Here is a 27571-nt window from a genome sequence, read left to right on the forward strand (position 1 = left end):
GATCTTTCTGTTTCACTATGCCCACAGACTACAACTTGAACCTGCTGATTTAACCATGGATGTCAAAAAGAAAACTTTCAAACATTATTCATTTGTATTAAAAACAGGCAATGAAATAAACAGATACTTCCTTAAATAATAAATATGGTCACACAGGCATAGGACATATTAATATGTACATACACACAAAAATACACATATAAAATATACTCTCATAAACCACTCAACATAAAAGCCACTGTAAAAGTACACAAGGGAACTTTTTGGAATAATGAAAATGTTCCAGATTGTGATGATAGCTGCACAACCCTATAAATTTCAAACAAAAAATCTAAAAAATCACCACAGGCACAGTGGCTCACGTCTGTAATCCCAGCACTTTGGGGGGCTGAGGCAGGTGGATCATGGGGTCAGGAGTTCAAGACCAGCCTGGCCAAGACAGTGAAACCTCGTCTCTACTAAAAATACAAAAATTAGTCAGGCATGGTGGCAGGTGCCTGTAATCCCAGCTACTGGGGAAGCTGAGGCAAGAGAATCGCTTGAACCCGGGAGGTGGAGGTTGCAGTGAGCCAGGATCGCACCACTGTACTCCAGCCTGGATGAAAGAGTGAGTGTCTCAAAAAAAAAAAAAAAAAATCACTGAATTGTATGGTTGCAATAGATGAATGTTATGGTATATAAGTTATATTTCTCATATATATAGCTTTTTTTTTTTTTTTTTTTGAGATAGGGTTTCGCTCTGTGGCCCAGGCTTAAGTGCATTGGTGCAATCGTTGTTCTATGCAACCTTGAACTCTTGGGCCCAAGAGATCCTTCTGCCTTGGCCTCCCAAAGTGCTGGGATTACAGACACTGAGCCACTATGCCAGGCCTATATAGCTGGGTTTTTGTTGTTGTTGTTGTTATTTGTTTTTTAAGCCAGATCTTTAATGGGGAAACACTAAAGTTTTAACACTAAAGATTAGAAACACAAGGACTCCACTACTATATAACATTATGTAAGCAATGATCAATGCAATTAGACAAGAGAAAGCAATTAGAGGTATAACAACCGGGGTGAGAGTAGGGTAGAAGCGAAGCTACTGCCATATCTATTATTTGCAAATAATATACTTAACTGAAAAATTTTTTAAAATCCATGAAAAAACTATTCCAAACAACAAGAAAATTCAGTAAAATAGGACATAAAATTAGCATACAGAAACCGGGTCTTCATACACACAACATAACAGTAAGAAGAAATAAGGGGCGGGGGGAGGCAAAGTAAAAATAAAAAAAAAAAAAAGTATAAATAGAGAAGAAGACCTCATTTACAACAGCAAAAATCAAAATAGGCTTAAAATCAACAACAGAAACAGTACAAAATCTGTATGAGGAAAACTACAAAGCATTCCTGAAAGTGAACAAGAGGAAAGAAAAACCATGTTCTTGGAAGCTTCAGCATCATAAAGGTACCGGATCTCCCTAACATAATCTACGGATTTAATGCAATCCTAATGAAATACTTTTAAGGTTTTATTGTTTCCTGAAGCAAGAAAAGTTGATTACAAAATTAATTTGAAAGAACAGACAAGCAAAAATAGCTAGGAGAATGCACCGTCAGAGATTAAAACATCTTATAAAACTTCTATAATTAAAACAATGTGATACAGGCACGTGAATAAATAAATGGAACAAGATACAGAAATACACATACCTATGGAAATTGAGTATGTAATAATCGAGACATTTCATTTGGCGGGGAAAAGACTTCTTTAATAGGTAGTATTATTTCATCCGTCTATCTTATTTTTAAATGAGACATTAATTTTGCTCATTCATTTTGAACTTCTTATATTTGAAATCATTCAGCTCTTTAATGTGTTAACTCTCTTCACTCAACATTACTTCCATGAGAAACATGAACGCTGATGCATCTATCAGTTAATTTATTTACCCATTCTACTGTTGATGAACATTTGGCTATTTCCAATATTTGGCAATTATAAATAAAGCTGCTATAAGCACTCACGCATGAGTTTTCTGGTAGACATATGTGGTCATTGTTGTTAGGTCTATATACCCAGGCTAACCAATGTTACCGAAAGTGAGACAACCCTACTGCATCCTGATGTGATGCAACAAGAAAATCGGACCTAAGCCATTAGAAATCCAACCAAGCCATTAGAAAAATGTGTTAAATGATGCCTTAAGTATGCAGTCAACCAAGTTTAGAATAACTCAGTTTCTTCCAAATATATATGACATGGAGTTTACAGAAAAAAAGTAAGATGGAAAGAAAATATCAATTAAAAGTAACTTATAAGACATGTCAATGCATTGCAGAGGGTATCCTGATTTGCTTACTCTTGAAAATTTCCATGACAAGGCCAGGCACAGCGGCTCATGCCTGTAATCCCAGCACTTTGGGAGGCCAAGGAGGATGGATCACTTGAGCTCAGAAGCTCACTATGTTGCATGGGCAACACAGTGAGACCTTGGCTCTATAAAAAATATGAAAATTAGCTGGGTATGGTGGTACGTGCCTGCAGTCCCAGCTACTCAGGAGGCTGAGGTGAGATAATTACCTGAGCCCAGGAGTTCGATGATGCAGTGAGGTATGATCGTGCCAGCCTGGGTGACAGAGTGGGACCTTGTCTCAAAAAAAAAAGAAAAGAAAAATTTCCATGATAAAAAGTTAAATAAAAAATAAACATATGGGCCGGGCGCGGTGGCTCACACCTGTAATCCCAGCCCTTTGGGTGGCTGAGGCAGGCGGATCACGAGGTCAGGAGATGGAGACCATCCTGGCTAACACAGTGAAACCCCATCTCTACTAAAAACACAAAAAGTTAGCTGGCCGTCGTGGTGCATGCTTGTAGTCCCAGCTATTCAGGACGCTGAGGCAGGAGAATCGCCTGAACCCAGGAGATGGAGTATACAGTGAGCCGAGATCTCGCCACTGCAATTCAGCCTGGGTGACAGAGCAAGACTCCGTCTCAAAAAAATAAAAAATAAAAAAATAAACTTATGAGACATCAAATACTAAGCTATTAGTTCTTAAAGGAAGTATAAAGCTAGTATAGAATATCTTGTTTTAAAAGTTACCTAGTTTGCATTTACCCAATAACCTCTTCAATTTTTATTTAAAACAGTTTTACAAAGGGAAAGGCAGAAGATCAACTAAAAGTTACTTTCCTCTTTGAAATGACCTTCAAACTTATTTTATCACAAAAGTATTAGAAGGCAAGAAACTGAAAATCTAATGGAAATATGAGAGAAACACCAAAAAAAGAGACAGGATTGCCATATACCATAACAGTTAATAATTGAGTATGTTTTCCTGAATTTTGAAGATATGATGATGATAAGAGGAACTATTTTTACCCTAATCTGAAATTTAGGTCCTAAGGACTTTAAAACTTGATGTACATATGGTTGGGAGCCTAATTTTATATAAATATGTACATTTCTAAATCAAATTGATTTTTAAAAATCAAAACTTAAAAACAGAAAGTACAAATTCATTTCAACTGTTGGTAAATGTAAATGTCTAAATTAAAGGTAAGGTAAGAAAAATTTGTGAAATGATCTGGAAGTAATACCACAAGATTTCCAGTCAACTTTTAAATAGCCTATGAATTTCAGGAGAGATCAACCAGGAGCTTATGCAAGTAAGATGTTATAGTTAGAAAAGGACCACAAAATAAAACAGTAGCTCTATTGTGAAGGAAGCTTCTTTGTTAGCTTGGGCAAATATTTGTATTTCTATCAAATTCAATATGTAAAAGTAAACTACGGAAATATAATATTATGTTCTACAGTCAGATCTAACAATTCCAATGAAGATTAAAACTGTAGATGAAATTATAAACACAAAACAAATGGTCAATAGTGGATAAAAGAAGTATGACTAGGAAAACAGAACGTAATAACTGTTTTTCTTCTCTTACAGAGAAGACCCCAAATATATAATATTCAAATAATTGTATCAAAGACTCAAATATCCAAGTAAAGCACTGAGACATTTATTATACCATATCATTGACTAGATGAGGCTCAAGAGAATTAATGTCACGTATTCCACTTAAATCAATTCAAAAGATTCACCTGAATATTAGCTACCAAAACAAAGTATGGATGAAACACATTTAAATTTTTCATTTACTAAGAGCAATTGTAATTAAAGCATGAAATGGAAATTTGTATTTGAAGACTGCTTCCAGAAACTTTATCTACAAAATCATGGTCAATCACAACCATATAAAAATAATATGACAGCATAAAGAACACAAAATGGACGTAAGAGTTTGATAGAACAGCAAGTTCAAGTTCACAAGTGATTTCTTTTTCACCTACTGTTACTATGATACTATGGTTCTTAGAAGATTTTATATGCTAATTTCATATTTAAAATTCTAAATATGCATTTTATTTTAGTTTGATCATTGAAAAGGATAAAATTCTATTAAATAAGCAAACTAGGTCATCTAAATAAAGGACCCAAAGTCATAACATACAATCAGAGAACTTTAGGGTAGCAAATAGTCTTAGAAGTCTTGGCCTCAGCCTCCCAAGTAGCTAACACCACAAGCACACACCATCACACCCAGCTGGTTTGTATTTTTTTATAGAGATGAGGTCTCCCTATGTTGCCCAGGCTGGTCTCAAACTCCTGGGTTCAAGCGATTCTTCTGCCTCAGCCTCCAGTGTGATTACAGGTGTGAGCCACTGTGTGAGGCCCTAACAGGCCTTAGATAAGAGTGGTGTACAGGCCCACCCTATTAGGTCATGGCAGGGGTGAGACTGGAACACAGGACAGGTACCCCTAAGTCCACTGATCTTTCCTCTCTCAGTGTTGTCCCAACTTCAATAATTTGCATACCACCATCAACATTTTTCTGAGTGTCAAGTACCTATATCACTATCTATGTTTTCCTCAATTCACTTAAAAAAAAAAAAATGCACTCCTCTCATCCCATCCCTGCTCCCCTTTTATAACTGTGATAAAATATACATAACAAAATTTACCATTTTAACCATTTTTAAGTATACAGTTCAGTATACTCACAATGTTGTGCAACCAGCACCACTATCCATTTCCAGAACTTTTTCATCACCCTAAACATGGTCTGTACCCATTAAACAATAATTGTCCATTCCTTCCTCCCACCAGCCCCTGGTAACCTCTATTTTACTTCCTGTTTATGAAATGGATTATTCTAAAAACATTTAAGTGAAATTATAGGATAACTGTCCTTTTGTGTCGCATTTATGTCACTGTGCATAATGGTCACAAGGTTCGTCCACGTTGTAGCATGTATCAGAATCTCAACTCACTTTTTTAGAAATATTTTAACCCTAAACTATTAAGACTTGCGTGCAACAATAAAGCGAAAAATACTAAGACCTATGAAACCACCAATTTGATATATTAGATTATACATTTTCCTAATCAGCATTAAATTTCCTACAAGTGTTCACCTGAATATAATCTTAAGATACCTACCAAATTGCCAGTAGTATGTCAGCACATTAGAAAACACAGTACTATACAAAAAGACACTACTACAGATTAAAGGCAAGTAGAACATCACTAAAGTATGAAAACAGAAATTAGTGATTCTTCATTCTCTTTTTCAAGTAAAGTTTTTTAACAGAAAAAATAACTTCTGGGCTTATTTTTATTATCGTCAAAGATTATTTTTTAATATACAAAATGTTATTTAAATACAAAACAACCCTGTGTCCTGGAGTCTGACAATTTAGATACCCTCAAATTTGCATACAGAAGACCACCAGGGGAGAAACCCCTTAGTTAGATATTGTGATTTCTGAACACCGTTTAAAAACAACTGTATCCATCATAGCTTTTAATATTAAAAAAACTGGAAAACACTTCCCTAATTCCAAAGACCCAGACACACACACACACCTATATCTCTCTTCTAAAATATTTTTATGTTTGTAAATCTGTTCTTAAATCCAATACTTTTGTTTCCATTCTCAGTGCTAAATTTTATGTGAATTTAAAGGAAGATGAAAGAATTAGAAACTATTATTATAAATCAGTAACAGCGGCAGGTAACCTTTACTGAGAAATATCCCTTTATCAGACTTTAGAGAGACTGTCACATTTACTATATAACAAAGAACTCCTATCTGCCGCATTTGATAAATGAAGAAACAGTTTTGGAATTCAAGAGACTTGACTAACATCATACCACTAGTAAGGCTAAAGAAATATGAACCCAGGCAATCAGATATACTTTTAAATATAATTATTTTTATTAAATATGCAAAATCAAATATAGTATTTGTCATGGTTACATAACATTTTCTTTTGTAAAATATAATGATACTATTAAATATTCTATTCACATATTACACCAGAAAGATCAGCAGAATTGGAATTCTGTGACCTAGGCTGTGGGGTCAGCTCTGCCACTAACCAGCTTTATGACCACAGGCAAGTTACTTACCCTCTTTAGGCTTCTGTACTCTCATTGGTAACGTGATGCAACTGGACAGGATAATCCTAAAGACCTTCTCACCTCTAAATGCTTGGAATTATTTTTTTGTTTGTTTTGGAGTCTTGGTTAATTTAAGACTATGTAAACTGCTAGCCTAACAGTGGTTCTGCTACTAGTTTAGAAAGGCAGTGGAAGGGCGGTAAAGTTCCAGAGAGAAATATAGGTTGCTATGATAAATCCCTTGCTTCTCTTTTTTGTTGTTTTTAAGCTTCTGTTCTATGTTACGTAACTGTAAAGCTGTCAGATCAAATTCTGTCAAGTACTTTATGCTCTGTCCATGAGATAAACCAAAAGGCCTAACTAGATTCTACATGAATGAGAAAGCTTAATGTAGCCTTAAGTGAACTCATCAAAAAACTGACACAGAATGGACAGCGAAGTGTAAAAAGTGTCCAAACTAATTTACAAATTAAGCAAATGGTATGCTCATTAATCCAGGGTAAGCTGTATAAAGACATAATACCAAGACCTCTTATATAAGAGATCTAAGATCATCAGCATCTGCTATATTGTATCTACCTTTTAATAATTCCTTTTTCCCAAAAAAAATATGTATTTGACAGAATGAATGCCCTAAAGAATGAAAAGAGTTAGAAAACAAATTTAAATTATTGTGATTTTTTTCCCTACTTATTGTTCATTACTGGATGCCAACTATATTCTTAAAAGAGGGGAACGTATTCTACATGTTCAGCTCCTAAATTATTTCATGATTCTTACAGGTTACTGTTATTATTTGGGGGCTTTGTGGGGAGAGGCAGATCCAAAAAAAAATATGTACACTACAGAGCTGAAAGAAATCTCAAGCAAAAAAAAAAATAATTATCTCAACCAATCCAAGTCATGATCCTACCTCTCACAATTGTCTCTCCAACACTGAGAATAGGTTAGGTATCTAGGCAACATAATCAGCAACGCTCTCAACCTTATTTCTGAACCTTATTATGATTCCTCTCCCTTCCTCCCTTTTCTGTTTTCTCTTTTTTTTTTTTTTTTTTTTTTTTTTGAGACGGAGTCTCGCTCTGTCACCCAGGCTGGAGTGCAGTGGCCGGATCTTAGCTCACTGCAAGCTCCACCTCCCAGGTTTACGCCATTCTCCTGCCTCGGCCTCCTGAGTAGCTGGGACTACAGGCGCCCGCCACCTCACCCAGCTAGTTTTCTGTATTTTTTTTAGTACAGACGGGGTTTCACCATGTTAGCCAGGATGGTCTCGATCTCCCGACCTCGTGATCCACCGGTCTCGGCCTCCCAAAGTGCTGGGATTACAGGCTTGAGCCACTGCGCCCACCTTTCTGTTTTCTAACATCATTTCCTTCTCTAATTAACCTGGGCCCTGTACTATATCAGTTCATCATCTTTACCTTACTTACTTTTTCTTCTATCGCTCCTGCCCCAAGGTCCTAAATGCTAGATTCCTCTAACCACTCACCTTTTTCTACTATGAGAGCCAAGTTTTTGAATATGAAAAAAATAACTGCTACAACTATCAAAATATCAGATGGGCCTCAACACTGTACAGCAATCCTTTTCTGTTTTCTGGGAAAGTAAAAACATTTAATTATGGATGGGTTATGACTGTCTATAAATTAGGTAATGGAGCAGGAAGCTGAATGGGATTCATACCTGTTGGCTCTTATTTCAAGTAGGAAGCAAAACCGTCTTTTGAAGTTATAACCACTAATCCGACAGTGGACTACGTGCCGGGTTCTATTCTGAACACTTCATGTGTATTACCTGATGTAACTTTTATCAAAAACCCATGAGGTGGATGTTTTAATTCTCTTCACTTGGCCAAAAAGGAAACAAAGACACAAAGTGGCTGAGTAACTTGTTCAAGGGCACACTAGTAAGCAGCAGAGCTAGTATTTGAACCCAGCAGTCCGACTCCGATGTCCGTTTTTTTTCCATCACATTGGTATGTCTGAAAGCATAGTACCTTAGGCAGCCCTAATATGGTTAAAGATTGCTTAATATATGTCAGAGGAAGTTTTCCAAGTATTCTTTCCAACTCAAGGTTTAATTCTCTCTTCCTGTACAGGAAAATGCTCCTAGATATCATTTAAGCATGAAAGTACTGTGTATTTGACATGTTTTAGGCCTTCAAAAGCAAAATCCAGCTATATTGCAAAGGATTTTGAGTGTGTGAAAGGTGGTATAAAATACTGGTTAAGGGAGCGTATTCTTGAGCCAAACTGGATTACTAGCTGTGTAACCATGGGCAAATTACCTGAACATACAGAACACATAGAGGAAAATTCCTTCTGGTTGAGAAAGGAATAAACTGCTGCAACTAATAACTAAAAAATCAATCAAAACTTTTTTTTTTTTTTGAGATGGAGTCTGACTCCATCGCCCAGGCTGGAGTGTAGTAGTGGGATCTCAGCTAGCTGCAGCCTTCGTCCCCCAGTTCAAGCAACTCTCCCATCTCAGCCTCCCAAGTAGCTGGTATTATAGGCACATGCCACCATGCCCAGCTAATATTTTTTGTATTTTTAGTGGAGATGGGGTTTCCCCATGTTGGTCAGGCTGGTCTCGAACTCCTGACCTCAGGTGATCTGCTCGCCTCGGCCTCCCAAAGTGCTGGGATTACAGGTGTGAGCCACCGCACCCTGCCCAAAACTTTTGCATCTATAAAGAAAAAACTCAGAGGAAATTGTAACCAATATGATTTATACAATCTAATACCTTAATACAGACTAACAATGAAGTTGTTTTTTTTTTAAGCTAAGATGTAAATAAATAGACAAAGGGCATGAATAGAAAATTCATAAAACAGGAAAACAAACATCAAAAACACTCAACCTTTTTTGAAAAAATGCCTAGTTACATTCGTTTTTTGCTTTGTTTTTGTTTGTTGTTAGAGACAGACTCTCACTCTGTCACCCAGGCTGCAGTGCAGTGGCACGATCACAGCTCACTATAGCCTCAAACTTCTGGACTCAAAAATCCTCCTACATTAGCCTCCTGAATGGCTAAGACTACAGGCACATGCCACCACACCCAGCTAAGTTTTTTAAAAGATTAATATGTTTGTATAGCAAAGTCTGGAAGGATACATTATACTGTTAACAGTAATTACTCCTGGTAAGGTGAAGGAAGACGAGAGGGCCCCAAGGGAGGAAACACAAGAGAAGAAAGTCAAATCCCCTTAGGGCCTCCTTCCTCCAGTAGCTCACTTTGCAGGGCAGTCTCTCTTGGATACATGTGATAGGCAAAATTTGGGTTACACGCCTCCATCCTAATTCCAAGGGAGACAGAATATGAACTTTTAGTGTTCTACCCTGGGGAGGCAAAGCAGGACTCATAAGGCTAAAACGAAACTCATAAAGAGGCCGGGAGCGGTGGCTCACGCCTGTAATCAATCCCAGCACTTCGGGAGATCGAGGCGGGTGGATCACCTGAGGTCATGAGTTTGAGAGCAGCCTGGCCAACATGGCGAAACCCCATCTCTACTAAAAATACAAAAATTAGCCGGGCGTGGTAGCAGGCACCCGTAGTCCCAGCTACTGGGGAGGCCGAGGCAGGAGAATCACTTGAACCCGGGAGGCGGAGGTTGCAGGGAGCTGAGATCACACCACTGCACTCCAGCCTGGGCGACAGGGCGAGACTCTGTCTCAAAAAAAACAAAAAACAAAAAAAAAAAAAGATTATTTCAAAGGTGCTCAACAGCTGGAACACAAAATACATACTGAATTACCACACCCGGAATGGATAATAAATCATTATCTTACTATCTATATTCTATGAGCAGGATATAGAGAATGCTACTTACATGACTCAAAACATTTGCAGAAGTCTAACAATAAATTAATAGATATTTAAGAGAGAAAGAAACAGAAATGGGCTTGTAATTGAAGCTTCCACATGACCCTACTACATACCCTAGTACAGTAAAGTAATACATTTGCCTGTGGAATGTGTCAGCAACTCTGGTACTTCACAACCCAGACTACTAAATACTCTATAATCAGCAGTGTACAAAGATTAGGAAGGATAAAATAAGTACTTAAATTAATAAACCATAAAATTGTGTCCATTTCAACATTGACAATATAAAATTCCTTATATTATCCTAGCTTCTCTACCACGTATCTGACTATACACGGACTCTATTGAAGTTAAAAGGGGTCGGACATAGTAAACCTCCAGAATACAACCAATTTTTAAAAACAGGAGTCTAAACTATATGTTCACTGTTGTAGATATTTTTAACATAAAATAGCACAGAGATTTGTCTCATTTAGAACAATGAAGACTGATGTTTTCATTTTAAAGGAAACATGTCTAACTCACATCAAAAGCAAAAACAAAACAAAACTTGGCACTTAATTTTGGCATACCATTTGCAAAATATTCTGCTGAGTCACAATCCCCACCACTACTGGACCAAACTCCCTATATTTTCACTAGACAACTAAGAAATATAACCATGGGCTGCCACTATGTAGCAGAGTATCTCAGCAATTTGGAAAAACGTCAGCCTCTGAACCACAGATTCTCTAATTCTGTCCTTTTGGGCCTCTCCAGCTCTGCACTTGGAGCCATGGCCTCATTAACCTGCTCATGCTACTCTCTTGCAAACTGAGGTGGGCTTATTTACCCAGATTCAGTACAATTCTTACCTCTCATTGGTAGCAGGCCCATGGGAAGAAAGGACAAGAGATAGTAGTCTTATTTAACTTCAAAGCATATTTACTAAATAAATGAATGACTGAATAAAAATTGGTATAAATAAACCACACACTGGTACTAGGAGGAAGAGCTGCTGCAGATGAACAAGAACATGCTGCTAGACAAAAAGTAACAGATGGCCTTTCAACAGGCAGATAGCTGGGAAGACCCTTAAAAAAAATATATGATGAGGCCAGGCATGGTGGCTCACGCCTGTAATCCCAGCACTTTCAGAGGCTGAGACGGGCAGATCATGAGGTCAGGAGATCGAGACCATCATGGCTAATACGATGAAACCCCATCTCTACTAAAAATACAAAAAATTGGCCGGGCGTGGTGGCGGGCACCTGTAGTCCCAGCTACTCGGGAAGCTGAGGCAGGAGAATGGCGTGAATCCGGGAGGCAGAGGGTGCAGTGAGCCAAGATTGCGCCCTCTTTTTTTTCTGTGAGACTCCGCCTCACAAAAAAAAAAAAAAGAATATGCTGAATGGATGACTGAAAGTACACCGAGAATGGCAAGCAGTTGGATTTACCAAGAGAATTAAGGTATATAAAGACAAATGGTGGTGGAAGTACTAGGAAAATAGATTAAGGACAGAACATAGCAGGCCAAGAATCCTAGATTAAAGAATTTAGACTTCACTTGGTATACAAGCAGCAGGCCATTAAGGGACTTCGGGCATGGAAGAGACATTCAACGCTATTCTTTAAGACAAATTATCTGACAGATACATATAGATTGGATTGGTAGGAAGAAATGAAGGGAGATAAGTTGAGGGACTGTTATGGTAAGTACCTTGTGCATAAATCTTTTAATATACTTATCACATAACAATACATAATATATAATAATGTTCATTTTTCTTCATCTTTCTCTCCTACCAGGCTCAGAACTCCAGAGAGAAATAATCTACTTTTTCAGCACAGGTAAAAAGTGAGGATGAGCCAAATGATCAGCTATCAGCGATCTACAGGTCTACAGTTGATTACTGTGATACAGGTCTACAATTGATTACTTTCCTTCCAAGCACTTACAGCTCACCTGGAGATGGAAGCTAGGAAGAAAGGTCTTAATTTACAAAAGGATAACCTCAAAATGCCATTCACAATCATTTTTTTAAACTCAGAATGTATTTTCCGATGATAACAAGAGAACCACCAAATTTACTGATTACTTATCTTGCACCTTGCATTGTGTTGAAACACTCTACACATCTCATTCCTCGAAATGATCCTATGAATCAGGTATTCCTATACACACTTTCTCAATGAGGAGCCTCAGATGTGGAGAGGTTAAGTAAGCTGTCCAAGTTCACACAGCTAGGAAGTGGCCGAGTTCAGCTATGAGCCTACACGATCTGTCTCCAGAGGGGTTTAACCTGGTGGCCAGCTTTAAAGGTCAAGACAAAAGGCCAACGTAATCCATGATGTTTCTAAGTGTAATACAATTATAGAATATAACAACCAGATTATTCAGTCACTCCTTAGGAGTTAAATGTTTTTAAACCTTGCAATAAAGTTTCTTCAGACTTTTCTATATCTAAACGCCATGACCCCTCTTCTTCAGAATTTTTAAATGGTTACTACACAATAAAAATGAAGTCAAGTGTTTTAAAGCTAAAGTTAAAAAAAAAAATAGGAAATATAACAACTGACTGAAGGGGTGGCCTGCCCCTCGACACCTGTCGGCGTTTCTCCTTAGGTGGAACGAGAGACTTGAGAAAAGAAATGAGACACAGAGACAAAGTATAGAGAAAGAAAAAGTGGGCCCAGGGGACCGGCGCTCAGCTTACAGAGGACCCATGCCGGCACTGGTCTCTGAGTTCCCTTAGTATTTATTGATAATTATCTTTACCATCTTAAAGATAAGGGAGTGGCAGGACAACAGGATCATTTTAGGGTGAAAATTAACAATAAGACATATGAACAAAGATCTCTGTGACATGAATAAGTTCAAAGGAAAATGCTGTGCCTTGATACGCATATGCAAACATCTCCATAAACCTTTTAGCAGCATTGCAGCAAGTCCCACCAGCAAGTCCCACCTTATGCCGTAAGGTGGTTTTCTCCTATCTCAGTAAACAGAGCATACAACCAGGTCTCACACCGAGATGTTCCATTGCCCAGGGACGGGCAGGATTTTTAACCAGCAAGCTGCCTTCAGGTACTTGTTTAACAAAGACACATCCTGCACAGCCCAAAATCCATTAAACCTTGAGTCACCACAGCACATGTCTCTTGAAGGAAAAGGTTGGGGGTAGGGTCACAGATTAACAGCATCTCAAATACAGAACAAAACGGAGTCTCTTATGTCTACTTTTCTATATAGACACGGTAACAGGCTGATCTCTCTTTCTTTTCCCCACACTGACGAAGTAAAATGCCTACCCAATATATCCTTTATTTTTAATTTTTGTGGGTACATAACAGTGTATATATTTACGGGGTACATGAGATATTTCGATCCAGTATACAATGGATAATAATCACATCAGGGTAAATAATCACATAAGGTCAGGCGCAGTGGCTCACACCTTTAATCCCAGCACTTTGAAAGGCCACGATGGGCAGATCACCTGAGGTTAGGAGTTCAAGACCAGCTTGGCTAACATGGTGAAACCTCATCTCTACTAAAAATACAAAAAATTAGCCAGGTATGGTGGCGGATGCCTGTAGTCTTAACTACTCAAGAGGCTGAGGCAGAAGAACTGCTTGAACCTGGGAGGTGGGGGTTGCAGTGACTGCACCACCACACCACAGGTATGCACCACCATGTTCAGCTAATTTTTTGGTATTTTTTGTAGAGATGAGGTTTCACCATGTTGCCCAGGCTGGTCTCGAATTCCTGAGCTCAAGCAATCTGTCCACCTCAGCCACCCTGTAGGCATGAGCCACGGTGCCTGGCCTCATTGTAGTTTTGATTTCCATTCTGCTGATGATCAATGATTTTGAGTATCTTTTCATATACCAGTTTGCCATTTGTATGTCTTTTTTTTAGGAAATATGTACTCAGATCTTTGGCTCATTTTTTAATCAGAATATTATGTGTTTTCAACTACTGAGTTGTCTGAGTTCCTTATATATTCTGGTTATTAATTCTCTGTCAGATAGACAGTTTGCAGATATTTTCTCCCATTCTGTGGGTTGTCTCTTCACCTTGTTGTTTTCCTTTGCTATGCAGAAGCTTTTTAACTTGACATGATCCCACTTATCCATTTCTGCTTTGGTTGCCTGTCTTGTGGAGTACTGCTCATGCTATCTTTGCCCACTCCTATGCCCTGGAGAGTTTTCCCAATGTTTTATGTTAATAGTTTCATAGTTTGAGGTCTTAGATTCAGTTTTTAGTCCTTCTTGATTTGGTTTTTTTATATGGCAAGAGATACAGGTCTAGTTTCATTCTTCTGCATATGGATATCCAGTATTCCCAGCACCATTTATTGAAGAGATTTTCCTTTCCCCAATATATGTTCTTGTTACCTTTGTCAAAAATGAGTTCACTGTAGATGTATAGATTTATTTCTGGGTTCTCTATTCTGTTCCATTGATCTACATGTCTGTTTTTACGCTGGTACCATGCTGTTTTGATTACTACAGCTCTGTAGTATTATTTGAGGTCAGATAATATGATTTCCCCAGTTGTGTTCTTTTTACTCAGGATAGCTTTGGCTATTCTGGGTCTTTTGTGGTTCCATATACATTTTAGGATTTTTTTTTTTCTATTTCTGTGAAGAATGTCATTGGTATTTTGATAGAAATTGCATTGAATTTTTAGATTGCTTTGGGTAATATGAACATTTCAACAATATTGATTCTTCCAATATATGGACATGAAATATCTTTCCATTTTTTATGTCCTCTTCAATTTCTCACATCAATGTTTTACAGTTTTCATTGTAGAGATCTTTTACTTCCTTGGTTAAGTTTATACCTAGGTATTTTATTTTATTTGTCCAAATATTTCTTTAATGAGTTACTCCAAAATAGAGCTAGGGGAAAAATAAAATTCACTGCATTGCACTATAGTTTTTAAATTATTCATTGCAGGACAGAGACAAATAAGAAGACCTTGAGATTTAGATGATACTAGATTAAATATGAACCATAACCAAGGTTTTTTTTTTTTTTTTTTTGAGACGGAGTCTTGCTCTGCCTCCCAGGCTGGAGTGCAGTGGCCGGCTCTCAGCTCACTGCAAGCTCCGCCTCCCGGGTTCACGCCATTCTCCTGTCTCAGCCTCCCGAGTAGCTGGGACTACAGGCGCCCGCCTCGTCGCCCAGCTAGTTTTTTGTATTTTTTAGTAGAGACGGGGTTTCACCGTATTAGCCAGGATGGTCTCGATCTCCTGACCTCGTGATCCGCCCGTCTCGGCCTCCCAAAGTGCTGGGATTACAGGCTTGAGCCACCGCGCCCAGCCAACCAAGGTTTTTTTTAAGGTGAAATAAATTTTCCATCCAGGGATGGTAAAATATCCCATTTTTCATGGATCAGACAGTATCTGCAGTGTTTTATTCCCTTCCAAGGGGCACATCTTAAGGAAAAAAGGGCCAGGTGCGGTGGCTCACGCCTGTAATCCCAGCACTCTGGGAGGCCGAGGCGGGCGGATCACGAGGTCAGGAGATCGAGACCATCCTGGCTAACATGGTAAACCCCGTCTCTACTAAAAATACAAAAAAAAAAAAAAATTAGCCGAGTGTGATGGCGGACACCTGTAATCCCAGCTACTCGGGAGGCTGAGGCAGGAGAATGGCATGAACCCGGGAGGCGGAGTGTGCAGTGAGCTGAGATTGCACCACTGCACTTCAGTCTCGGTGACAGAGCGAAATTCCGTCTCAAAAAAAAAAAAAAAAATTAGCCTGGCATGGTGGCACGTGCCTGTAATCCCAGCTACTCGGGAAACTGAGGCAGGAGAATCGCTTGAACCCTGGAGGTGAGGGTTGCAGTGAGCCGAGATGGCGCAACAGAACTCCAACCTGGGCAACAGAGTAAGACTCTACCTCAAAAAAAAAAAAAAAAAAAATCAGTGCAAAACTGGAATGCCTCCAACGGAGAAAGCCAAGAGGGCAAAAGATCTCGAAACCATGGTACACCAGATAAGGAACTGAAATTGGGAGAAAAAATTCCCACTGGGGAAGGCAGGCAAGAAAGCTACCCTTGGCTGGGCATGGTGGCTCACACCTGTAATCCTAACACTTTAGGAAGCCAACGTGGGCAGAGCCAATGAGCTCACAAGTTCAAGACCAGCCTGGGCAACATGGCAAAACCCCGTCTCTACAAAAAATTACCGGCCGTGGTGGCATGCACCTGTAGTCCCAGTTACTCAGGGGGCTGAGAGACAATGGCTTGAGTCCGGGAGGCAGAGGTTGCAGGGAGGTAGAGGCTGCAGTGAGTCAAGACTAGACTGCACCACTGCACTCCAGCCTGGGTGATAGAGCCAGACCTTGTCTCAAAAAAAAAAAATATCTACCCTTAAAATATTTGAAGAATCAGTATGCTGATGAAAAGTTTCGAAGTTTAGACTTATTCTGCGTATCTTTAAAGGGTAAAAGAACTGGGACTTTCCAACAATGAATTCTACCCAAAAATGAATTAATTACAGTGCATGAAAACATGACCAGCCAACAAACTAGTCAAAGAATACTGTTAGTTACAGTTGGTATGTTTCCAGCTAGAGACAGGAGAAACTTCTCTCTGCCCATTGTAAGTACTGTCACAGGCACAAGAACTTCCCTTGAGTCTATCCAAGCCAGTATGCCATTTTTTTCCATCCATGGACACTACTCAGATACAAAAAAATTAGTATTCTCCGAACAAAATTTATTCTGAATCACTTCTATTTCTTCTTTCATGGTTTGAAATTAATTTCAAGTATTTTTAGATATGTATTATATTCCAAAGCCAAATAACAAGATGTCTACAATTTGGGTATTTCATGGAATACTACATAGTCCAAAAAAAAAAGAGAACAAGGCCAGGCAGTTCATGCCTGTAATCCCAGTACTTTGGGAGGCCAAGGCGGGCAGATCATGAGATCAGGAGTTCGAGACCAGCCTGACCAACATAATGAAACCCTGTCTCTATCAAAAATACAAAAAAATTAGGGGGGCTTGGTGGCAGGCACCTGTAATCTCAGCTACTTGGGAGGCTGAGGTAGGAGAATCGCTTGAAGCTGGGAGGTAGAGGTTGCATTAAGCCCAGATCGCGCCACTGCACTGCAGCCTGGGTGACAGTGCGAGACTCTGTCTCAAAAATACAAACAAACAAATAAACAAAAACATCATGTCCTTTGCTGCAACACGGATGCATGCAGATGGAGGCTATCATCCTAAAGGAATTAACAAAGGAAGAGAAACCAAACACCACATATTCTCACTTATAAATGGGAGCTAAACGCTGAGTACACATGGACACGATGAAGGGAACGACAGACACCAGGGCTTACTTGAGGGTAGAGGGTGGGAGGAGTGTAAGGGCCAAAAAGCTACCTATCAGGTACTATGTATACTACCTCAGTGACTAATCATTTTGTACACCAAACCCCAGCAACATGCAATTCACCCATTTAACAAATCTACACATGTACTCCTGAACCTAAAATAAAAGTTGAAAAATTTAAAAGTAAAAAAAAATTGGGGCACTTTTTTGCTAAATTTAGCTATATTTTCCACTCATGAGTATAAATAATTAATAGAGAACAACACCATATCTAAAATTAGAAGACAGCCTCTTAGTTTGGGACCCATAGAAACTATAGAGGGGGCTAACATGAATTATTTTCCTTTTTTTTTTTTTTTTTTTTTTTGAGACGGAGTCTCGCTCTGTCGCCCGGGCTGGAGTGCAGTGGCCGGATCTCAGCTCACTGCAAGCTCTGCCTCCCGGGTTTTTGCCATTCTCCTGCCTCAGCCTCCCAAGTAGCTGGGACTACAGGCGCCTGCCACCTCGCCCGGCTAGTTTTTTTGTATTTTTTAGTAGAGACGGGGTTTCACCATGTTAGCCAGGATGGTCTCAATCTCCTGACCTCGTGATCCGCCCATCTCAGCCTCCCAAAGTGCTGGGATTACAGGCTTGAGCCACTGCGCCCGGCCTATTTTCAGTTTTTAAAAACAAAACAAGGCTGGACATGGTGGCTTACACCTGTAATCCCAACACTTTGGGAGGCCGAGGCATGTGGATCATCTGAGAACAGGAGTTTGAGATCGGCCTGGCCAACATGGCGAAACCCGTCTCTACTAAAAACATAAAAAATTAGCCAGGCATGGTAGCACACGCCTGTAGTCTCAGCTACTCAAGAGGCTGAGGCAGGAGAATTGCTTGAACCTGAGAGACGAAGAGTACCGTGAGCTATCGCGCCATTGCACTCCAGCCTGGGTGACAGAGCAAGACTCCATCTCAAAAAAACAAAAACCAAAAAACATACATTTCCTTCACATTAATACACAAACTAACAAAAAATGAAGGTTTTCTTAATTTTTAACATTTCTATCAACTCAACTTGTGGTTCTATCTCACATAAATCAAAAGCTCTGATTGATGAGGAATAGATACATCACGATTTTTTTAAAATAAGGAAATAAATTACTGCTTTGAAATGTACCTCAACTGAGCATGGTAGCTCATGCCTATAATCCCAGCACTTTGGGAAGCTGAGGTGAAAGGACTGCTTAAGGCCAGGAGCTCAAGACCAGCCTGGGCAACAAAGCAAGACCCCATCACTATTAGAAAAGAAAAGAAAAGAACCTCAACGAAGTGTCATACATGGTACATGGGGTGGGTGTAGAGAGATAATAAAAGGGAGAAAAGATAAGAAGATGAGGATCACTGAACTAGATACTAAAAGCTATCCTAATTCCGCTGATATTAGTAGCTCACCATTAATACATTAGCACATTTAGGTAATCCTGTCAACAACATTTTGAGATAAATTCTGTAATAACCACTCTTACAGATGAGGAAACTGACGCCAGGAGAGATTCAGTATCTTAATAAAAGTCAGGCAGCCAGAAACAGCAAAGTCAGGATTCAAACCTAGGCCTATGGGCTTAAACTGTAGAACTGCACTGAGTAGCAACTACTGTTGATGGAAGTACCAGAATAAATTAATCAGGTATATCACAAGCCAATCCAAACTTGAAAGCACTGGTATACATGTATAAAAGCTTTCAGACTACAAAATTCTTTATTAGTATGGTTTAGTACTTTATCTTTCATTGTATAACAGTAAGTCAAACTCACTGACTTTTTCTCCACTTCTATAAATTACTAAATTGGCTTCTGTCCTTATCACTATATTAATGCTACTACTCATAAGATCTATAATAACCCTCCAAGTTCCAAATTCAACTGATTATTTTCATTCTTATTCCTCTTGACCTTATGACAGACTACACCAAACTGACCACCTTCTGTCACTTAAAAGTTTCTGTCTTTCCTTGACACTCAGGACAATCCGACTTTCTGGAGAGGGATCTAGGCAGATAACACAGATATGGGAGCTACCAGTGTATATATTTGGTAAACGGAACCACTAGACAGGATAAGATTTCTAAATAAGGCCGGGGGCCAGTGGCTCACACCTGTAATCCCAGCACTTCGGGAGGCCTGAGGCGGGCAGATCACAAAGTCAGGAGATCGAGACCATCCTGGCTAACAGGGTGAAACCCCGTCTCTACTAAAAATCACTTGAACCCAGAGGCAGAGGTTGTGGTGAGCTGAGATTGCACCACTCACTCCATCCTAGGTGACAGAGTGAGGCTCCGTTTCAAAAATAAAAACAGTCTAATAAATGGATTTGTTCCCAATTCATATTTTCAAAAATTGTGTGCATTTGGACTTAAGGAACCTTTTAACATTTTAATTCACAACATTTCACCTAACTATAAGCCTCGGTTATTCCACTTGCTCTTACTTAGAAATCTTATCCCATCTAGAGGCTCCATTTACCAAATATATACACTGGTAGCTCCCTACTATCTATTATCTGCCTAGATTTCTGATTCATATTTGCAACAGTTCACGCAATACCTCTACCTGGATTCTCCCTCAGGAAACCCAAACCTAAATAAAGTATATCCAAAGTTAACCAGGCATGGTGGCTCCCAGCACTTTGGGAGGCCAAGGCAGGCAGATCACTTGAGGTCAGGAGTTCAAGACCAGCCTGGACAACATGGTAAAACCCTGTTTCTACTAAAAATACAAATATCAGCCAGGCGTGGTGGTGGACACCTGTAATCCCAGCTACTTAGGAGGCTGAGGAAGGAGAATCACTTGAACCTAGGAGGCAGAAGTTGCAGTGAGCCAAGATCGCACCACCACACTCTAACCTGGGCAACAGAGCGAGACTCCATCTTCCAAAAAAAAAGAAACAAAAAACAAAAAACAAAAAAACGGGACTCCATCTTCCAAAAAAAAAAAAATGTTAACTTCTCTCCCTCTACAATCCTCTCTTCTTCCTTTACTCACATTCTATATTAACAAAGCAACCACCTACCCAGTTGTATGCTAAAACCTGTTGAAGTCATCCTCCACTCAGTCATTCCTTTCCCTTAACACAACTCTTCATTGTCATCATTAACAAAATTGGGTGATACTATCATTATGCACATATCACACGTCAGTGAGCTTTATACGCTACTTCTGGTCATTTCAATAAGCTTGCAAAGTATGTCTCATACTCATTTTACAGCTAAAGAAGCCAAGCCTAAGTAACTATCCCTCATTTACACAACCATGGCTGCAGAGTCCTGGTGCCCTGACTTAAATCCAGTCTGTGTGACACCAAAGCACATCTCCTTCCACCTCAAATACTGCCTTTCTACTTCAGCAGATGTGTCTCAACTCTAGCCCCTCCTCTGTCACCTCCACAGCCACAGCTTTGCTTCAAGGCTTTGCCAAGATTATCATAAAGGCTCATATCTTTTCTCCACTCCAATCCAGTGTTTAAACTGCTATTGGAATGATCTTCCTAAAAAGAGAGAGAGAGAACCCCATTCTGTTCATTCCTTTCTTCAAAAACCCATTATTGGTTCCCCATCACCATGGAGCAAAACTCATACACATCCATTCACAATCAGATCCCAATCCACCATGGGACCTGGGCCAGATCAACTGACTTTCCTGTTTTCAGAACAGGACCGGTTATAACTCTACGCTTTAGCATTTGCTGGGACTGTCTCTCATCGTATCCCACATCCCCAAAAACTTCTGACAAGTTCTCACTTATCCATTGTTCAAGACCAAGTTCAACTGTCACCGCCTCTGTAAAGCCCTTCCAGAGTCATTCAGACAGAATTAATGCAGCCCTCCTCTGCAAGCCCCATATTACTTTGTTCAGTTCACTCACAGGACAGGATTATCTGCTTAATGTTTGTCTCATCTTTAAGACTGAATTTCTAGATTACTTTGTACATTCATGTTTTTGTACCCAGCCTCACAGTACACATTACAAGGACTACTGGAATGAATTTTCCAAATTAAACTAATTCTATACCTGAGAAGTTACAAATAAAGTGTGACAACATACAACTTGGCACTTTTTGAAATACGCAATTTGCTAAATTTGTTCCCAACTTGTATTTTCAAAAATCTTTGTAGTTAGACCTTAAGGAATTGTTAACATTGTAATTCACAATACTTCACTGAACTATAGACTCCATGACAGTAGGGCCTGTTTGTGCCCTACAACACACAACAGATACTCAATGTTTGAGGAAAAAAAGAAAGCTATCTTTGTTTAGCCTAAAACTAGCATTTTATTGGAACAGTTAGTAACCAAACCTGTATTCTTAAAACAAACAAACAAAAAAAAACACAGGTGGGGGTGGAAGGAATCCAGGCAAGTCACAATTCTAGCCTAAAAAACAGGTTAGCACAGATGAGTAGTCCCCTATACAGAGCACGTAAACGTTAAGGTATCATATACCAACTCTAAAACTCCAAGAGTCTAATAAGTATTCTAGGATATCTGATAAATTATTAGTTTTTCCTTCACTATCTTTAAATCATCACACCTTTTCCTTAATAATTCTACCTTGAGTGATTTTATTGTTATCATTGAAACAATTGTGAAATATTCCTACCACCACTGAGGCATACCAAATTTAGAACTTAAATTTCAGGGCTAAATATACAAAAAATAATGGCATGGGAGGAGACTATCATCTTAAATATGATAATCACACAATTTCTTTTTTCCACTTAGAATCACAAAATCTCAGTGGAAGGAACATACAAGTTTTGTTTAACTTCCTACCCAACCAACAATCCTTTATACAGAATCCTTGACAGATACTGTTTTGTTTCGTTTTGTTTGTTTGTTTTGAGACGGAGTCTCGCTTTGTGGCCCAGGCTGTAGTGCAGTGGCGTGATCTCGGCTCACCGCAAGCTCCGCCTCCCGGGTTCACGCCATTCTCCTGCCTCAGCCTCCGAGTAGCTGGGACTACAGGCGCGCACCACCACGCCCGCCTAATTTTTTGTATTTTTAGTAGAGACGGGGTTTCACCCTGTCAGCCAGGATGGTCTCGATCTCCTGACCTCGTGATCCGCCCGCCTCGGCCTCCCAAAGTGCTGGGATTACAGGCGTGAGCCAGACAGATACTGCTGGAACCTCTACATGAATACTCAACTCTCTTATGTTGTACTTACCTTTAAAAAGTAAATCTTAATGAATTTTTAGGCAGACGACGGAACATAATATGCTTAAGACTTAAAACGGAGTATTCAGGCAGGAGCTAATAGAGAAAAATATTAGGTTTTTGCTTTCAATTTCTCAACCATTGGTAAAATAATGTTCAAAATCTCAAGCAACCTCAAAGACAAAAGCACACCAAGATCACTTCCAAACTGGAGTCAATTAAATACAATCTTACCAATTCAGTGAACTTCTCTGACTTGTATAATAACAGAATCAATGTAAAAGTGTAAGAGTTGTGTTTAACTCAGCGCTGTTGCTAGAAAAAAGAAAAATCTCATCCTCCACAGGCCTAGGATAGGTCCATACAGGTCACCCGCAATCCCTAGCAGGCAAGCTTTGATTCAATTCCCTAAACCAAGACTCATCTCTAAATGTCTAAGGTTCTTTTCGCCTCCATAATTCTCCCTATAGAACGAACATATCTTTAATGGGAAGCATGATATTTCTGCCAGGGGTGGTACACGATATGGAATCACTTGTTTGAAGACAAAATTAGTGGGAGTTTTCAACGAAACAGAAAATGAAAAGTTTAATTTAATAAGGAGGGTGACATGGAAATCTTTCCTCAAAACACTTAATTAATTTGTTTTCTCCAAATCAAAATCCTTTGTTGGATATATATTCCATCTTTATTAAATAAATGATAGCATTTGTAATGACTTGAATACTATCTCAAAGGTCAGACTAATTTGAAGCCTTGTAACAAGAACCTAAAATCCACAGGTAAAACATCTTAATTTACGGTCACTCACGTGGAAGGTCAACGTTGCTATTCACATAAGCTAATTCTAAGTTCTCCAAACAGATCCTCATCATTAATTTAAGGAGAAAAGTCCACTATGACGATCATGTTTTATCTTTGTTTCCGCTTCGAGTGTTAGTACAAACGGACTTTTCCCAGGTGCCTCTCGCCATCTCATTCCTTGCCTTTCCTCCAAAACAAGCAAAACTAAAATACTAAAAATTTTAGTCTGGTCCATACTAGTCACTAAAAATCTTTCCTCTTGTCAACACTTCATAGTAGCATAAGGGACGTAGTTTGCAAAGATTATCTGTACATCCTGTGTAAAAAATAAAATAGCATGGCACACCAAACCCAGATCCACTTCGGTGAATTCCCTCCAGGGCCCAAATGTGTTCATTATGCAACAGCCAGCATTCCCGATTGTAATCCCTGTCTGTGATGCAATGACAAAATACAAATGGCTTGGGTATAATCTGCTCAGTTCATAAGTAGAGTAATTCGCGAGGAGCCAACGAATTAAAATATTTCCCAAATTCTCAGGAACCTTGAAAATGACAAATTGTGTCACAGTTCTGTGAGAATCACAATGAAAACTTTCCCTTCTGGAAATTTTTTAGAAATATGTCCCTCCGGTTCCAACCCCCCAAAAAATCCGTACAAACCGTTTTAATTTACGTTAGGAACTGCTCTCCCAGCGGGGAAAGGTGACCTGCATCAGGTGGTTATTTTCGAATCCACCCCGATACGATACCCACGCCGCTTCCCAGACGCTGAAAAGCCAGTGAGATGCTTCATACTTTCTCCCCAAGGACAGTCATGGGAGTCAATGTAATCCAGACCCCCGAGCCATAAACCACCCAGGGTTCAAGGTTTCACCTCCCGAGGCACAGGCCTCTTGAAAAAATGGCATAATGGAGAGCTGAGAATACAATTACGACAAAACTGCAACGACCTGCATTCTAGAGGAGAGAGAATCATACAGTATCTACTCCAAAAGTAGTTACAGGTAAGGGAAGGCGGTCAGAGCATCTCTGGAGGCCACCTGGTCCCGTGAACCGAGTCTAAACGCTGAAGTTCCACACCTCCCCGAGTCCGCGTCTCCCCAAGCCAAAGCAATCAGCGCGCACGCCAAGCATCCAGGTGGGGAGAAGACGAGGGGAGGGGGCGGCCAGCCGCAGCTGCGAACCGGCCCGCGGCGGAGGCGAGGAGAGAAGACCAGCATTCCCTCACACAAAATGGTGGCGCCAAGGCGGAGGCCGGCGCACCTGGGGGCGCCACACGCCCTACGGGATTCCCGCAGACCGCCGCCAGCTGGACGCGAGCCCCGGGTCCAGGCGGCCCGCACCGGTCTGCGCCAGGCCCAGCCCGAAGGGGCCATTCACAGCCGGTGGCCCGCGTCGCCGCTTGGTGTCCGCGGGATGATGCCGGCGGGGGCGAGGGCCTGGCGCGACCGCCTCGGCCTCACCCCCAGTCCGCGCCGGAGATAGGGAGCGCACTCACCTCAGACGCGCCCCGGGAGCCGCTGGAAGGGCACGGGAAAGGAGGCGGAGCCGCGCGAATGAATGGAGCCGGCGGCTGTTCGCTGGCGACCTCCGGCTGGTCCCGGGCCGCACCGCTCGCGGCTGCCAGGGCTGGTGCGGCCGCCTCCCGCTCGCCCCAGACGCCCGGCTCCTCGTCGCGGGTCGGCCGCGGCCCACCGTGCCCTCCGACGACGTGACGCACTAGCGCCGCAGCGCCTCCAGCCTTCGCTTCCGCTCCGCGCCAGCGCCCGCGCCCACCGCGAATCCCCCCACCCGCCCGCGCAGAGCGGCCCCTCCTCGGAGCCCGCTACGCCGCCCTGCCTCCCTCCAGCCCAGGCTCTCAGGCGCTGGCCGGCAGGTGCGGCCTTGGCCAGCCCGGGGGTGCCACGCGGCCCCAACCTAGCCACCCGCGCCCCCTCTCTCCGCCCCGGCCGCCGTCACCCGGCAGCGCGACGCCCAGCTCAGGGCGATGGCCTGGTATTAAAGAGTCACCTTGGCTTAGATATAAAAATAGATGCAGTTAAGCCGCGGGGGCTACAACGCTGATTTTGCGTATTCCTTTAATGCCAACCTTCGCAGGATTCTGTTCGCATATCCCGGCGGAGTTCTCCAGCCCCGCGCAGGCCCTCCTGAAATTTACCCAGAGTGGGCGCGGCCATCCCGACCTCGGGACAAGGGTGCAGAGGGCACGGGCGAGGACCGCCGGCCTCCGCCCCGCCACCTTCATCCTAAACCTACTGCCACTTGGGTGCGTGCAAGGAAGAATGTGGTCTGCTTTCACAGTCTAGAGAAGTCCTAGAGTCCGGACTTTCATCTGGAGATGTCAGGAAAATACCAAATTCCTGCGCTGACCTTTTCTCTTTCACCGTTTAACCGGTACAAGCTAACCCTGACCCAGAAAGGCAGCAGGGTTCCATCCGGCTTTCCTCCCCTGCCTCTGCCAGCTCTATTCTACCGTCGTATGGCCTCTTGCGCCTTTGCTAATTGCACATTCCTACTGAAAAAATTAGCCCCCCTGCATTTAAAACATGATACATTGTCTTTAAGGTAATGCATATTGTAGTCTAACGTATTTAATAAATGTATTGAGAAACAATATTGTATGTATTAATGTCAAGACTTTCTTTTACTCATTATCCAAGAACCGTAGCATTATGTTAAGCTCATCCAGAAAAGTTGGAAATTGCTTCTTTCATTCCTGGGAAATATTTAACAATCACAATACCAACTTTCACGAATTTCCTAATGATTAGCAAAATTAGCAAGATCAAAAAATACTTCAAAGAATACTTGTTGATACAGATATATTTGACCCTGATTTAAAAAAAAAAAAAATAGGCTTTTCTGCCATGTAAGAATATATTGTTTCATTTGTATAATATTTAATTAGCCAAAATCTTGACTATTACACATCATTTACCATTTTAATGAAACGTAATGAATTAGATTTAATAGAACAGAAATTTTGGATAGTTGGGTTCTACCTATAGCCAGCGATGAATGAAATTATGTGACTTGTATTTACATTTCTAGAGCTATATGTAAGTAGGATTCCCCAGGGTAATCTCAAACAATTGCCATTTGGGGAAGCTTTTTTTTGGCTACCAGACTATGCCCTACAGATGTTGAAGCCTCAGGCCTTACTGTAAAGCTAACCAATACAACTTGTTTATAATATTTGAAATGCCTGGGTGTGATTAACTCTTAGCTATTGTCTTAGAAGTGTGCGGGTATTTGTACCTGAATTAGGGAGGCCTGGCTCCCAAATGTCTGGCTACACTGGTAGGAGACAGAACTACATTCACCCAGCCCTATAAAAAAATAGAAGTCCCTTTTTATTTTATTTTATTTTATTTTATTTAATTTTATTTTTTGAGACAGGGTTTCACTCCCACAGCCTAGGCAGGCTGGAATGCAATGGCGCGATCTCTACAACCTCCACCTCTACAACCTGCGATCTCTGCAACCTCCGCCTCCCAAGCTCAAGCTATTTTCCCACGTCAGCCTCCGGAGTAGCTGGGACTACAGGTGCACACCAACGCACCCCACTAAATTTTGTAGAGACGGAGTTTCGCCATGCTGCCCAGTCTGGTCCTGAACTCCTGAGCTCAAGTGATCCGCCTGCCTAGGCTTGCCAAAGTGCTAGGATTACAGATGTGAGCCACCAGGCCCAGCCTGATTCTTTTCCCTACTTGCAACATGACACTATTTTTGAGAGTTTTATTTTCTTTTTAAATCACCATTTGTGGGGAAAAGAAAGAGAGATCAGACTGTTACGGTGTCTATATAGAAGGAAGTAGACATAAGAGACTCCATTTAGTTCTGTATTTGAAATGCTGTTAATCTGTGACCCTACCCCCAACCTTGTCCTTGCAAGAAATATGCGCTGTGGTGACTCAAGGTTTAATGGATATTGGGCTGTGCAGGATGTGTCTTTGTT

General features: G+C 40.8%; 2 protein-coding genes across 2 annotated transcripts in view; one reads left to right on the forward strand and one right to left on the reverse strand.

The window, feature by feature from the left end:
* FAM169A (family with sequence similarity 169 member A) overlaps positions 1-25323 on the reverse strand; it is an 85463-nt gene extending 60140 nt beyond the window's left edge. Inside the window, exon 1 of the mRNA XM_030927259.1 lies at positions 25112-25323. The gene's annotated coding sequence lies outside the window, so the exon portion shown is untranslated. The remainder of the gene's footprint in view (positions 1-25111) is intronic.
* On the forward strand, positions 23706-26227 carry LOC104662514 (translation initiation factor IF-2-like). The gene is made up of 2 exons (XM_010363527.1): positions 23706-23742; positions 24703-26227. Exons 1-2 carry the CDS (start codon positions 23706-23708, stop codon positions 25326-25328), a joined length of 663 nt encoding a protein of 220 aa, XP_010361829.1. The 3' UTR covers positions 25329-26227.
* Positions 26228-27571: the final 1344 nt, after the last annotated feature.

The sequence above is a fragment of the Rhinopithecus roxellana genome, chromosome 3 (genome assembly GCF_007565055.1).
Source record: "Rhinopithecus roxellana isolate Shanxi Qingling chromosome 3, ASM756505v1, whole genome shotgun sequence".
NCBI classification, from domain to species: domain Eukaryota; kingdom Metazoa; phylum Chordata; class Mammalia; order Primates; family Cercopithecidae; genus Rhinopithecus; species Rhinopithecus roxellana.